Raw genomic sequence first — 15,953 nt, 5'->3', positions numbered from 1 at the left:
TTTTTACTACAATCGACATACATTCGAGCAAGTACAACAGATTCAGTAGCAGAGAGACTTTTATTTTGAACATCAGTAAGTGGTGTCTTTTATTTTGACAGCCGGCTTTACCTGTAACTGTCCGGCATACTGCGCATGTCGACGGAAGTGGAAACCGGCTGCGAGATGACCAATATTAAAACAAAACCGATATGAATTAGGCTGCATGTCACCGAGTGTTTAGCAGCATTGAGGCTCTGATAGCATCGCTGCCAGATGTCGATTAACCTGCGGCACTTCAGTCCCCCTGCAGTGGACGCGCTGTGCACATTTTCATTCCTGAAGAGAGAGAGGACGAACACAGAGAAGCAAGGTCAGTACTGTAAGCATGCAGCACACACATATGAATACAACAGCAGACACTCGCCTGCATTTATGGACTCAGTTTCTAGTGCGTTCCGTAGTACATACTAGTCTGGCCTGGTAAACGTACAGCACATTTCACATTACATTTCGCTAGAGAAATTCCTAAAGGTTGGTGTTGTTTCAGTATTGACTTACTATGCTTGTTGTGTCTGTGTCTTAAAACCTAGTGTGTTGCCTACATAGACAACATTATTGGGACCAGTGAATTCACTTGCGGCATCTAGGTAGGGAACTAAGGTGTGTAAATGTCTACGAGTCATTCTGCAATATCGAGTACATTTCGTGTCTTTTGATGATAAATTAGCCTAATTATTTCTTCAGTTTTCTTCAGAAACAATTTTCTTTAGAAAAGGCATAGTAAAGTATATTATAATATAATATAATACCTTATGTTTCAGTTTACTCTGAATTGCCTTAAATTACAGTAGTTGCAGTTTTTGTCTGTTTTTGAATTGAGTGGGTCTCTGTGAAAAAAAAAAAATCCCACATCAAATACAGTTAACATTTTCTATATTAAATTTATTTTAAAATCTAAACACTTTTGGGAGTTTGACATGACATCTGTTTAAATGACCAAAATTGTCTTTAAGCCAGGTTTATGTTAAAATGTATGATAAAATGTTCTTGTCCTTGATCCTTGACTCTACTGAGAATATCACATTGATATCTGCAAAAAATGATTCTTAAAATTCATTTAAAACAATATGGCATAGAGTTTGTCTGTAACATAGCTGACAAATTCACCAGGAAAAACATTCTTTCTCTTGTAATTTTACAAATTACAATGTTACAATGATGAAATATAAAGCCTGAACCTGTAGTAATTTTATTGAGAAATTTTATTTTATTTTTTGTTGTTGTTGTTGTTGATGTGAAATGTACTCCAATTATACAAATGAGCCATAATATAATTCTCTATCTCTATCTTGTCTAGAATGAGAAGACTTCCTGTCCTGGTGGCCCTCATCTGGGTCTGCTCAGTGTTTTATGTGGGCATCTTCCTGTTTGTGGGAGGCTTCCTTCTCGTCAGGCTGGAGGTCAACAGAACGAGCACCTGTGCGGACGTCTTATCTCCAGGAGCCCAGGTGAAGGGAGATTTCTGCCTGAGTGAGCCTCGCTTTCGTAGGGCAGTGGTCCTGATCATCGATGCCCTGAAGGCCGACTTCACCCGCTATGATCCGGAGAACACAGCACCCAAACCGTTTGAGAACAAGCTGCCGGTGTTAGATGAGATGGCGTCATCGCACCCCTCACAAGCCAGACTCTACACTTTTCGGGCTGATCCGCCCACCACCACCATGCAGAGAATCAAAGGCTTTACGACAGGTTCCCTGCCCACGTTCATTGATGTGGGGAACAACTTTGCATCCAATGCCATCCTGGAAGACAATCTAGTGCACCAGCTGGGCCAAGTGGGTGAGTGAATCTGCAACTGTCAAGAATGTCAAGAGATTGTAAATAAAAGACTGTAGTATTTTATAACCACTCAGAATTTTTACCCACATTATGACTATTTTTAAGCCACTTATTCACATTTCCCACCAATTATCATTACTGTGCAAAATCCCAAAAACATTTATTTGCATTACTGTAAGGTGAAACAAAAAATAAATCGATAAATACTTTTACTTCATGGTAGTGCATGTTAGTAGTGGTATTTCTGCATTCATTTATGCTGATTAAAAACAATGTGTATTTAAATATGCTGATGATGATTTAAATAAAACCATCCTTGTATTGTAGTAAAACTTATTGTATGAAAGAAATGTTAATCTTGTGAGAATCACTATTAAGAATATCGGAATTATCCATTATTATTACCCAAAAATTGAAAGTCCAGCTAAATTATGGTAATAAGAATGTGCTTAATTGTGATAAAAAACTGATATATAATAACCATAGAAAAATGGTCCTAAATGCAAAATATGCAACTATATGCAAAATATATTTCCGTTCAAAAGTTTAGGGTCAGTGAGATTTTATTTTATTTTTTTAAAGAAATGAACTTTTATTCAGCAAGGACACAATTGATCAAAAATGACAGTTAATATTTATTTATATACATTTATAATGCTACAAAACATTTTTCAAATGAATGATCTTATAAAGGTTCTCTTGAACTTTCTATTCATCATAGAATCCTGGAAAAATAAAAAAAAAAATAATCACGGTTTACACAAGTATTAAGCAACTGTTTTCAACATTGATCATAATAATGAATGTTTTTTCTTTTATCGTTTTTTTTAAACAAGTTTTCCAAATTCACTTTTTTATGTGCAGATATAATATACAATAATGTTCAAAAAGGATGTTCGTTTTCTAGCATGTTAGTATATATCACAAATAAGGACTTGAAAAAAAGGAATGTTTCTTGAGCCGCAAATCGGCATATTAGAATAATTTTGAAGAATCGTGTGACGCTGAAGACTGGAGTAATGATGCTGAAAATATTATTTCACAGTTTTACTGTTTTTACTTTATTTCTGATCAAATAAATGCAGCATGAGAGACTGTTTTTTTTCTTAATCATTAAAAAAAATCATACCAACCCCAAACTTTTAAACTATAGTGTATTTCTTTGGATTTTTATGGTGAAATGTGACATGGGCCTATTTTTGTGACATTTGTGAGATTTGCTAAACATCAATATTTATAACATTGCAGTATATTTTCATAATTCTGTTGTTTGCTAGAATGCATTATTGCGACTAATGAAATTTGTAAAAATGTAGTAAGTCACCATTTTATTGAATTAAGTGAATCTTAATGTTAAGATTGAAATGATCATAAAATATAGCCTTTCTGCTAGAGCATTTGTTAATTGTTATGTTTTCTCTCCTGGTTTAAAGGCAAGAGAGTTGTTTTTATGGGAGATGATACATGGGTGAGTCTTTTCCCCAAGAAGTTCCACAAATCTCTGCCCTTCCCCTCCTTCAATGTGAAGGACTTGCACACTGTGGACAATGGCATACTGCAAAACATTTATCCTACCAGTAAGCAGAATCATTTGGCCTATCAATTAGGAACCTGCCTGGTTGGTTTAACATCTCACTTTGTTTACCTTGTAAATAGATGTTCACATCTTATGTTTACAAAGTAAACACAATGCCTTAATGAGTGGCTAAGAGGTTTCATTTGCTCTCTTCAGTGGAGGGGGATGATTGGGACGTGTTAATTGCTCACTTCCTGGGTGTGGATCACTGTGGGCACAGATTTGGCCCAGATCACCCTGCGATGGCTGAGAAACTCTCCCAGATGGATGGAGTTATCAGGTTTGCTGCATCCTTATTCATCTATCCATGTTCTGCCATGTTGTTTTAATATATTTTCTTGCATTGTGCATTTGTTTTTCATCTGCTGCTGTCTCACCGCTAACTGCAGGTCAGTGATAAAGCGTCTGAAGAATGACACCCTGTTGGTTGTGATGGGTGATCATGGAATGACAGACACTGGGGATCATGGTGGAGAGAGCCAGAAAGAAACAGATGCTGCCCTGTTTCTTTACAGTTCCTCTCCCTTATTTTCAGCACCAGGCTCCCAGGTAAAAGGCACTGTTATAATTTGTCTCTATTTAATATTTAACAACCAGTGGTGTGTCCAGGAAAAAATTATCTGGGTGGCCAGATGGAGAATATTTTGGGCTGACACACACAAAAAGTACTGTAGTAAGGCTGTAGTCATTACTGGCCTGTGTTGCATGATAATAGCATCAGTTATTTAGTTGTTACACATAAGGGCAGAGACTTTAATGTTGTATAATAAAATAAAGTAAAAAAATGTCGGTGTATAAATCTAAAAATTTTGTAAACAAGTCTTAATACATCTGACAGCACAAGAGCACAAGGGTTAGTTCACCCAAAAAAAAAATTCTGTCATTAATTACTCACCCTCATGTCGTTCCACACCCGTAAGATCTTTGTTCATCTTCACAAATTAAGATATATGTTTGATGAAATCCGTGAGCTTTCTGACCCCTCCACAGACAGCAATTAAATGACCACTTTCAAGGCCCAGAACGATACTAAAGACGTTGTTAAAATAGTCTGTGTGACTACATTGATTCAACCTTAATTTTATGAAGTGATGAGAATCCTTTTTTTTTTACTTTGTATAGACAGTGCAGCGCTTCTGGGTTCTACATCAGAATGGCGAATCAGTATTGGCCAACGCTGTACACGTGAGCAGCACGACGCATGCATGTAATGCTGGCCAATAATGATTCTGTGTTCTGACGTAGAACCTGGAAGCGCTGCACTGTGCTTAATTAATGTAATTAATGACTGATGAATTTTCAGTTTTGGGTGAACTAACCCTTTAAGTCAGAGGCATAACCCGTATATTTTACATTCAGTCCATATCTATGGAAATGAAAAAATGAATACTAAAAAGAAAAACAAATATTTAAATTTTTAGTAGAATTATTAGCCTTTTCACCAGTTTTTGATTCCTTTTTCCACTTCATTACAAAAAAAAAATCTATAAAGCAAAAACCTAAGTGCCTCTATGAGAGAATTTTTTTATTTTTTGGGGGTTATCTTTGGGATTTTCCATACATTTGGAGTTGTTTATATTTGTAGGTGGAACCTGAGGTAGTACCTCAGACTGATCTGGTGCCCACGCTGGCACTGCTGCTTGGAGTTCCCATTCCCTATAGCAGTGTGGGCCAGGTTCTTCTGCCACTTTTTCCTCAGAATGGCTCCCGGGGTGCACCTACAGGACTCAGCCAGGCTGAGGCGCTGTGGATTAATGTCAAACAGGTTAGAAGAATTTCTCTTAGCCTATGTTTTAAGGTGCAATTATATTTTTAAGGACTGCCCTCGACTAAAGAATTTTCTAGTCGACTAGTAGTCATTGATTTAAGCGATTAGTCGATTAATTGCACATGTACATTAATAAGCCATATAAATAATAATAATGAGCCTTTAATTGCCTATATATAATACATAGCCTAATCAGTGCCAAGTGCAGGCATAATGCTTGCTGTGAGGCAAGTATACACTGAGTTTTGGTTTATTTTTTGATGCACTCAAGTTCATAGAGACCGAGACGGCAGAAATTTTTCTTTATTTTACAAAGACTCAAAGTTTTCTTGTTATTGTGTGTATACACAAATAAAAGACCCTTTACAGTTTTGAATGACCAATTTTTTTCTTATCTGTATGACAAAAAGTTTAGTATTTTATGTTATTTATCAGGAAGAAATGCAAGCGATCATGCCGACACCTCCATGTCATGCAGTAAGCACGCTAACACTTCCGCACAAACGCTTGGATATGCGCCTAAAAATAGCGCACATTTACCTAGGTTAATGTTAAAGCAAGTTAATGTGTTAATGTAAAGTTGATACTACTTACATGTTTCAAATAATATGCCATATTTGAGGTCGATGGATGATAGGCGAACGTTTGGATTTTCCTGCCAGACATACTGTAATAACCACAAGGACCACTGTTAATGATCTGTCCCTCACAGACTGCATGACTTCGTCAAGAGTTTTTTTTTTTTTTTCTGCGATTAACTGACTAATAAAATTTTTGGTGAATAAGCCTCTAGTCGAATAATGATTAGTCGAATATTAGGGGCCAGCCCTAGTATTTTTGCCTCCTTTGCTTTGTATTTAATTTTTTTTTGTTTTGTTTAACAATTATGCTGAGCTTAGCTTAATTCTGTCTGATTCTTTCATTTCTGTGAAGGTAAACCGCTTCTTGGAGACCTACTCTAACATGGCCAAAGACATCCCACCAGACAGTCTATCTCAGCTTCGAGCTGACTTCTCAAACATTTCCTCCCAGTACTTGGCCGCTGTCCACAAGGGCCATCTTCCCTCTCATGAGCTAGTCGTCTCCATGCAGAACTATCTGACAGCTGTCAGGGAGACTTGTAGAGCCTCCTGGGCCCGTTTCAACCCTTTCAAAATGGCTGCTGGGCTTTTAATCTTGGGGGTTTCCTGTATGCTGTGCTACGTCATTTCCGAGTTGTCTCATGTAGTAATTCAGGAGGGCCTGTTGAAGTTGCCCATACTCTCGGGGCTGGTGGTAGGATTAGTAGTAGCTGCAGGTCAGCTTTTCACACAAGGTTATTTGGAGCTTTCGTGGTGTTTGGGAGCTGCATCACTTTCTTCTGAGGTTTTGTTTCTATGGAGGACTCGTGGAGTTTCTCCAAGAGGTAGGTGGTCAGCTTCTGGCCTCCTCACGCCGGCCCTGCTGGTGCTTTTCCTGCGCTGTGCCTCGCTACTCTCTGACAGCTACGTCATCTACGAGGGCCACGTGGTTACCTTCTTGCTCTTCACGTTGAGCGTATATGTTCCTCTCCGACTCAACTGGGATGGACTCCTGGTCCCGCTTCCTCCACCAGACACCCAGAAGCCACCTCGGCTGCTCCCAACAACGCTGCCGTCCTCAGTTGTTAGACGGGAGGCCACCATCTTACTGGTGTGGTTGGGAGTAATGGTTGGATCACTCTACCTATCTCTCTCCCTCCACAACTGCCGAGAGGAGCAGGGCACCTGCCAGCCCTCACCTTTCCTCTCCCCACTCTCACGTGTACAGGACAGCCAACTGCGTAACCTCCACTATGTCCTCTCTGTGGTCTCATTGGCCATGTGGGGGTATCTTTTACATCGTTGGCTCAGACACTATGGGAACCTTAACTGTTCCAGTGTGACTGTGTTTTCGGCCTGCTTCCTTTTACCACTGGCCTGTGTTTGCATGGGGTTGCATTGGGCAGTGAGCGCCACCCCAGAGGACACCTTCCGGAGTTTGTCTGAGTTAATCGGCCTAGCCCAGATGTTCCTGCCGCGGGCCACTTTCTGCCTACTGGGCCTGGGATTGCTCCTGTTGTGGGTCGATCCCATGACTGTGTTCCTCAAGTCAAGGACTCCGTTGAACTCTCGAGGAACATCCCTGCCACCCCCCAAGTACCGAGCCAGCACAGGAATCAGTCCACAGGCTGAACTGCACCACCTTATACCACAGCTATATCAGCGTATCCGACACTCGCTGGAGGACGGGGTCACGGAATGTGGTGAAGCGGACAGCAGGCCAGCCGTGGAGGCTTACGGGCTCGGTACAGTGTACTCGGCACCCTTGATCCTGCTGTGCGGACTCCTGGGGTTAGCGCTTCTGCTACTCCATCCAGAAGGAATGGCCCTTGCCTTCCTGCTTCTCCTGCTGGAGGCCGCAGCTGTGCTGCACATCCACGCCTGTAGCACCACTCTCTCCAGCCTGCACAAACACTCAAGTAAGATTCACTCCATTTCTATCTTCACCCCTAAAGCCTTGCTAAGCTATTACTACAGATGCCTCAAATATTCTTATTTTAACCCTTCCAGATGGTTTCAGTGTGCCATGGGCTCCAGTGGTTTCATGGTCTCTGGCAGCTGCCCAGTTTTTCCACGCTACGGGACACCTCCCAACCTTCCCCTCCATTCAGTGGGGTGCTGCATTTGTGGGTTTTCCTCAAGGTCACACAGGCACTGTACTTCCTGCCTCATTGGTGACCCTCAACACCTTCTCCTCTCACATCCTCTTTGCAGGTAACTTGACCTTAGCGTAGGTGCAGGATACCCCAGGTGAAAAAAAAGTACACTGCCATAATGTACTTAAAGTGCTCTATTTTCGCGCACTAATTTTGTACTTAATATACTAAAAATTCTTCTTTAGTACTTCTTAAAATCATCTTAAGAACATCTAAGTGTACCCAACTGTGCTATTTTGAGACACCATGAAATATGAACTAAAATGTGCTTTTAACATACTATCTCTGTATTTAAAAAAATATATTTAGCTTACACTATGGGTTCAAATGTACTATAAGTGGTATCGAAATACATTTTTTAAATACAGAGATAGTATATTAAAAGCACATTTTAGTTCATATTTCATGCTGTCTCAAAACAGCACAGTTGAGTACACTTAGATGTTCTTAAGATTATCTTAAGAAGTAATGAAGAATATTTAGTGTATTAAGTACAAAATTAATGCATGAAAATAGAGCACTTTAAGTATATTATAGAAATGTACTTTTTTTTCACCTGGGACAAAACATGACTTCGAATCACATTCGATATGTTTCTGTATCTGCATACTTATCAAGCAGTCATGTCTTATAAGCTTATAAGATTCTCCATTCAGTCCATTTCTAATGATCACTGTGTAATTCACACATGCAGTTGGCTGTCCTCTGCTGCTGTTCTGGCCTCTGGTGTGTGAGGTGCGTGGGACCCGATCTACACGCTCAGCAGGAGCGGAGGAGAGTGAGGATGCTGTCATGGAGATGAGACTGAGAGAGAACCCTCAGAAGTTCAGCTCGGGTCTCCTGCAGCTTGCTGCACGCTACCTCTTTGTGAATGGAGCACAGGTGCGTTTAAATTGTACCTACGTTCACATTGCATTATGCTCGTGTTAAGTCGGGCACGAAAAACAAAACTATATGTTTCTGTGATCTCCATTACAGTGAAATTGCATTCTACAGTGATATTTTTTTGTAGGCTAGGTTCATTCTCCAGATGTGAATTGTTCTAATAATTTTTTTTTTTTTTTTTTTTTTTTTTTTGTGAATGTCATACATTTTTGTTGAGTTGTGTAAGACTTTGTGTACAGGCTTGTGTATTCTCATTTAATGTGATTTGTAAGTTTTTGTAAAATTGAAAATAAATTATAAATAACTTGTGTACCTTTAGGTTTTTGCATCGGTTTGTGCTGCAGCCATCTTAAGGAGACACCTCATGGTGTGGAAAGTGTTTGCACCCAAGTGAGTTTGCACCCAAATCTCGAACTCATTGTTTCTTTCTCTATTTTACCTGTTATCACTTTCTTATTTTAAGGTATTGATTAAACAGCTGATTTGGCATGTGCACATTTTTGTTGGTGGGTTGAACGAATAGTTTAGTGTTGTTTGACAATGTTGTTTTGTACAAGGTCCTTTAAAACTTTACTAAAATTCACCCACGCAGCACTTGCTTTTCATGTTGAGAAGCTTTAGCAAGTTAACTGTCAGCATATACTTACAGAGCAGTGCTTTCTAAACAGATGAAGTTAACCCTGAATTATAACTATAACATATAAATTCTAAGTTTTGACAACTCTGACTTTCACAAGAGGTGAATTTATGCAGTGAAGTATTTTGCTGTCATTATGAACAAACCCACACAGGGATCCACTGTGGCATTTTGAGTGTTGCCATAGAAACCAGAGTAGTTTCCATGTTGTAATTGCAGTAATTATGACACAGCGTGACTGCAGCATAAGTTAATTATTAAAAAACACTCCTCATAACTGCATCCTAAGCTGTATTTTTCTTTTCGGCAGACTGATGTTTGAGGCATCTGGATTCATCGTGGGCAGCATGTTTGTTATTCTGGGGGTTGCCATGGTGATGAGGGTGGACATGTCAGTGGGCGGACTGTTTAAGAAACTCCTCCCTCAGAACTCCAGGTAGCACTTGTTACTCCACCCCCACCACAACCCCATCTAGAACTTCTCAGAGATGTGACCTGGTCATCCTCCTCAACTCCACTGCCAACTATACAGATGGAAACCAGATTTGTTTTGTATCTGACTTTGGACCAAAGAGGTCTAAAGCATCTCCTCATTTTTGAACACGTGAGAGAAGTCTATAAACCGAAGTTGTTATTTTATAAAAGCCATTTTAGAAGACTGCAACAGTCATTATGCTTTAAATAAGCTATTGAACTGTTGGCTTTGGTTGCTTTGCTGCCTTTGTATTGAAAGAGAGAGAGAAAGGGAGATGATCTTTGTGCATGCTTTTTTACTGCCATGTTCCACAAGGTCATTAAAGAGCATATTGCAAGTTATTTTATTGAAGGGCTACATGAAATCCACAGTGTTGCAATGGTGTGAACTCATAACCCCCCGCCCCCCCCTCACTGACCAAAATATTTAAAGGGCTAGTTAAATTAAAATGTAATTCTGTCATCATGTACCAGGGACAATTGTGCACAACGTTCACATTCATTGGAATGGTGAGCACTTGAACATTTTGAAAAGTGCTGCATTCGGAAAAGAGCAGCTTGAATATTCTGCTACAGCACACCCTTTGTGTTTTATGGAAGAAAGAAAGTCATGCAGGTTTGGAGTGTAAATGATGACAGAATTATTTTTTTGGTTGAACTCTCTCTTTAAAAGCTACAAGTTTGTGCATGAGAACATCATTAATTTCAGCAGTGGACTGAACTATGGATGTTTTTTTTTGTTTGTTTTTTTAATTGTCCTGCTTCTTGTGCTTTTTTTTTTTTTTTTTTTTTTTTTTAAAGCTTGAACATTGGTTCAAGCTTAAAAAAGCTCATTGTTAATGTGGTGTCCTGTCTATTCCCTAGCAATAACAAGCATCAGGGTTGAACCAATAACATGTATGTTGTGTTTTTTTGTTTTGTTTTTTTGGCTAGGTAAATTCTTCACCTAGATATCAGGTCACTAGTTTTAACGGTTGCCTTGTTTGATATTAGTGAATGAAATTTGTGTTCATTCAATTTGCATTGACTGTTATTTATTTAGCTGTCATATTTAGTTCACTAATGGATTAAATGATTTTACTCATCTCATTTTTGTGAGAAATGCATGGGGAAGATAATTACATGATCATATGCTCAGGTTAATTTAGCCATAATGCAATATAATATTTTGTTCTGCATGGTGCATTTGTGTGTGTGTGTGAGAGGGGCTGATTTTTGTATTTAATTTTTTTAAGCAAAATACTGTCAAGCCATACAGTGGCTTTTAATAACATCTTAATGTGTGGTTGACGATTGAATTAGAACTGTGAAAGAAATCATTGTAATTGTCCTAAAATTCATTGATAAAGGGGAGAAAATCGATTAAATATTTTGTACACTTTGAAATGGTTGTTTGTGTGTGCATTCTAGTTTCTTTGCATTTGCAGGAGCAGCTGTTGTCCTGCAGAGTGCACTGTTTTATCTAAAAACAACCTATGAAATCTGATTCCATCTGCGGTCAGTAAGTGCCAGGGTACATTCATTACAAAGTGCCCTGTCATTTTCATAGGTAGTTCTTTTTGCATAAGTGGCCATTAAGCTCAGAAACAAGCAGAATTTATCTGTTCATGTGATTTCTGTTCAACCCAGTTATGCTGTGACATTTCCTCTTTAAAAATAATAGTTTAATCTTTCTGACATTCTATTTAAGGGAGTGACTTTTCTGGCTTTTAAGACAGACGTTTATTTCTTTTACAGTCTTTATCAGTACTTTTATTACATTTACAAGATCAATCATCAGTTATGGGAAAAAGTGAAATAAAATTTTATTTTTGATACACAGCACAAGAATAATGACTTTTAACATGATGCCCCAATGGCTCTGGTACTGGATGTTGGTCCTGTGGCAAAAAATAATTTATTTAAAGTTCAGCTGTAACCTTTTTTAGAAAAGAAAATATAAAAATGAAAACAAGCTATTTTCCTGCACAAATAGCACTGTTTCCTGAGCTGACCCATTTATCAAAAATTACTGGAAAAGGGAAATAGTGCCTTGTTTAGAATCAAGACATCTTAAACTGCACTGAAACCCACCTAAAACGGGTCTTCTGGAAGTGTCTGTGGTAATGTTTATAATGTTAATGTAATGATTTGGATAGATCATAAATACTAGGCATTTGAGAACTAAAGGCCTTTATTGAGATATCAGGTATGAATGTTTAAAATCAGACTAAACATCATATGTTTCATCAAATACATTGCTAATACCTGAGGTTTGTGCTATTGTTTCCCCACCAAAAATGGAGTCACCTCCTGGAATATGATGTCATTCACAATTAACTAAATGAATTAAATTAACTGATGTGTTTTAGTAGTTTTAGTTTTAGTTAATTGAAATAAAGCTGAAATAAAATTAAATATAAATATTAGTTGAAAAACTTTAAACGAAGATGAGAAATGTTGCCTTGATAATAAACTTAAATACGTTTATTTTGTAGCACTTACATTATTAAAAGGAATTAAATGAAAACGATAATAAAATGGAACAAAACAAAAATAAAACGGAAAATAAATGTAAATTAAACCTATAACAATATTAAAAACAAACAAACAAATAAAATGACAAAAGCACATAATAGAAAAAGACAAACAATTAAAAAAAATTAACATAAAAAATAAATAAAAAGTAAAATAATTATGATTCAGGAATTAGATTTTGTTATTGAACATTGTACAAAAGACTAAAAGGATTGAAAGTAATGAATGGATTAACTGAACAAAATTTACAAGCAAACATGCCTTGATTTAAACATTTTCAACTGAAAAATGAAAAATGATTTGCTAATAAATTTTTCATATTAGAAGTACATAGTGCCCTGGGACACTGCAAAAATGACAACATCCAATCAAAGTAGTGAAATAATAAAATTTTCCATATTTTATCCCATGTATTAGGGCATGAAAATATGACTTGTGATGTTTATTATCGCATTGCAGAAACCCAACCAGGGGCCTGTTTCATAAAACAAGTTTACCAAATAATCCAGGTTTATTTCAGTAAATCTGATTTATTGTCAATTGATTTGGTTCAAAATAATCAGACTAACTGAAATAAGCTCTATCTTATTTGGTAAACTTGTTTTATGAAACAGGCCCCTAGCTGGTTATTTATTTAAAAATGATCAGTGCTTTCCCCACCAGTTTCATTTTGTTTGTTACACGTGGCAGCAATGCAAAAAAACAAACAAAACAAAAAAACCCCTGCTAAACAAAACAAAATTTTCACTTTCCACCCCTACAAAACACAACTATAGCCAAGCCTACTAGGTGGCCACCAAAAGACATCCCCCTTTGTGCCCTACATCAAAGTGGGAAATACCTGTCTGTCATGCTATGAAATTACCCATGACCACCTGTGGTTGAAACATAAACAAACTAATCTTACGGACTTTCCAGTGTCCTTTGTCTCTGCACTACAAAGATCTCTCATATCATGTAGCAGACTCATTACACAAACATAAAGAACAGATTCAAAACAAGGAAAGATGAGAGATTAAATGCATTTTATCCATGAAACGTCCCGTTGAGCATGACGGTAAACTTCCAAGCTCCATTTAACAAACCAATGCCTATTATTTATCACAAAAATAGCTTCAGCGCTTCTGAATATTCTTAAAATCAGGCCTCAGGTCCAGTCTGTGTTATGGGTGCAAAGTGTGCTCGGAATACCCTGCTTATCTGCAGAGAAAGATCTATAAAATCTATAAAATACCTGATAGACGACTTCTTGAAAATGGCACTCCCACGTAACTTTAACTGGCAATCAAAAGGGGATTTCTGCAAACATAGCTTGATTACATAACACTGTGAATATTTTCCTTGTCAGTTCATATTTATCTATATCTGTAGACGTCGTATGCATATTCATCTCAATAATAAGAACAAATATAATTCTTTTGTAATAGGAAAGGCTGTTAAACTTAACCTAGCCAGCATACTATAATTGTAAGTGTGAGATTTATGTCTACGTGACTAACTTGAAACTCATTTCTTTAGGGCATCAATGATAAGAATCAAACTGTTTGGAAACCTGTGAGGCAATGAGATTATCTTGTACGGTTTCCAGACAGATCTGGCAAGTGCACAACCTGACTCCGGGAAGTGGCTTGACTTTTTTTTTCTGTTGTTCATTGAAGGAAAGTGAATTTGAGCCTCTTGTGTAAACAAACGCTTTGAGATGTGGGCAAGTCTATACAAGGAAGATTTATCGTTGCTGTTCATCATGGGCACAATGAGCAAACGAACAGAACATTTTGTTATTGGAACCTAATGCAAGTTAAACAACTTTGGCCAATTACCAACCGCAAATATTTCATAAATCTTGCTCGGAACTTATGACAAGTCTATATCTGTTGATAGAGAATAGATAAAACATCTCTTTAAAATGTACATCTGTTTTCAATGTAAATGAAAGCCAACCAAAACAATAGTACATCGAAAAGCACACCACCCAAAGCACACTAGACCTACTGTGAAGCATGATAGTGGCAGCATTATGTTGTGGGGTTGTTTCTCTTCAGCAGGGACTGGGTATTTGGTCAGGATTGAAGGGAAAATGGATGCTGCCAAGTACATCCAAATTCTTGAGGAAAACCCTCTGCTAGACAGCTGAAGATGGGCAGGTCATTCTCCTTCCAACACGACAATGATCCTAAGCATACCACCAAAAGAACAATGCAATGGCTTAAGGATAGGAAGGTGAATGTCCTTGAGTGGCCAAGTCAAAGCCCTGACTTAAATCTGATAGAAAATCTGTGGATGGACTTGAAGAGAGCAGTCCGTTGCTGCTCACCACGGAATCTGACTGAACTTGAGCGATTCTGCAAGAAAGAATGGGCAAATATTACCCAATCTAGGTGTGGACAGCTAGAACAGACACATCCGAAAAGATTACTGTAATTAAAGCAAAAGGTGGCTCTATGAAGTATTAAATCAGGGGACTGAAGACTTTTATATATATATATATATATATATATATATATATATATATATATATATATATATATATATATATATATATATATATATATATATATACTGCTCAAAAAAATTAGAGGAACACTTTTTAATCAGAGAATAGAACTCCTGGGATATTATTCTGGTCAGTTAAATAGCAGAGGGGGTTGTTAATCAGTTTCAGCTGCTTTGGTGTTAATGAAATTAACAACAGGCGCACTAGATGGGCAACAATGAGATGACCCCAAAACAGGAATGGTTTTACAGGTGGAGGCCACTGACATTTTTTCCCTACTCATCTTTTCTGACTGTTTTTCACCAGTTTTGCATTTGACTAGGGTCAGTGTCACTACTGGTATCATGAGACGATACCTGTACCCTACAGAGGTTACACAGGCAGTCCAACTCCTCCAGGATGGAACAACATCATGCCATTGCCAGAAGGTTTGCTGTGTCTCCCAGCACAGTCTCAAGAGCATGGAGGAGATTCCAGGAGACAAGCAGTTACTCTAGGAGAGCTGGACAGGGCCATAGAAGGTCCTTAACCCATCAGCAGGACCGGTATCTGCTCCTTTGTGCAAGGAGGAACAGGATGAGCACTGCCAGAGCCCTACAAATTGACTTCCAGGCCACTGGTGTGAATGTCTCTGACCAAACAATCAGAAAGAGACTTCATGAGGGTGGCCCGAGGGCCCGACATCCTCTAGTGAGCCTTGGATCTCAATTGGCATTTGCCATTGAACACCAGAATTGGCAGGTCCGCCACTGACGCCCTGTGCTTTTCACAGATGAGAGCAGGTTCACCCTGAGCACATGACAGACTTGAAAGGGTCTGGAGAAGCTGTGGAGAACATTATGCTGCCTGTAACATCGTTCAGCATAATTGGTTCACCGGTTTGGTGGTAAGTCGGTGATGGTCTAGGGAGGCATAACAATGGAGGGACGCACAGAACTCTATAGACAATGGCACCCTGACTGCCATTAGGTATCGGGATGAAATCTTTGGACCCATTGTCAGACCCTACGCTGGTGCAGTGGGTCCAGTGTTCCTCCTGGTGCACGACAATGCCTCATGTGGTGA

General features: G+C 38.4%; 1 protein-coding gene and 1 long non-coding RNA gene across 5 annotated transcripts; one reads left to right on the top strand and one right to left on the bottom strand.

Annotated features, from left to right (window-relative positions):
- The first annotated feature begins 153 nt into the window (after nt 1-153).
- Nucleotides 154-11,250, top strand: pigo (phosphatidylinositol glycan anchor biosynthesis, class O). 4 transcript variants are annotated; one of them, XM_067398100.1, is made up of 12 exons: nt 154-352; nt 573-629; nt 1,340-1,821; nt 3,255-3,398; nt 3,554-3,677; nt 3,787-3,946; nt 4,983-5,162; nt 6,099-7,644; nt 7,736-7,939; nt 8,576-8,763; nt 9,086-9,156; nt 9,714-11,250. In XM_067398100.1, exons 3-12 carry the CDS (start codon nt 1,341-1,343, stop codon nt 9,841-9,843), a joined length of 3,228 nt encoding a protein of 1,075 aa, XP_067254201.1. In that variant the 5' UTR covers nt 154-352; nt 573-629; nt 1,340; the 3' UTR covers nt 9,844-11,250. The 4 variants fall into 4 exon arrangements, with proteins under 4 accessions (XP_067254201.1, XP_067254200.1, XP_067254199.1 ...); XM_067398099.1 differs by having other exon boundaries at nt 573-642; XM_067398098.1 differs by lacking the exon at nt 573-629.
- LOC137028825 (uncharacterized) lies at nt 1,709-14,489 on the bottom strand. The gene is made up of 3 exons (XR_010896207.1): nt 14,387-14,489; nt 5,002-5,141; nt 1,709-1,837 (listed from the first exon to the last, which is right to left on the bottom strand). It is a non-coding gene; the product is annotated as an uncharacterized lncRNA (long non-coding RNA).
- Between the last annotated feature and the right edge of the window lie 1,464 nt (nt 14,490-15,953).

This window comes from Chanodichthys erythropterus, chromosome 10 (genome assembly GCF_024489055.1).
Source record: "Chanodichthys erythropterus isolate Z2021 chromosome 10, ASM2448905v1, whole genome shotgun sequence".
NCBI lineage: Eukaryota > Metazoa > Chordata > Actinopteri > Cypriniformes > Xenocyprididae > Chanodichthys > Chanodichthys erythropterus.
The sequence above is the reverse complement of the archived record's forward strand: the minus strand, read 5'-3'. Positions and strand labels throughout refer to the sequence as shown.

Coding starts and splice junctions, on each gene's coding strand:
- pigo (XM_067398098.1), top strand. CDS start 1,341: ATGAGAAGACTTCCTGTCCTGGTGGCCCTCATCTGGGTCTGCTCAGTG. Junction 8,764..9,085: donor TCTTTGTGAATGGAGCACAG/GTGCGTTTAAAT, acceptor GTGTACCTTTAG/GTTTTTGCATCGGTTTGTGC. Junction 9,157..9,713: donor TGGAAAGTGTTTGCACCCAA/GTGAGTTTGCAC, acceptor TCTTTTCGGCAG/ACTGATGTTTGAGGCATCTG.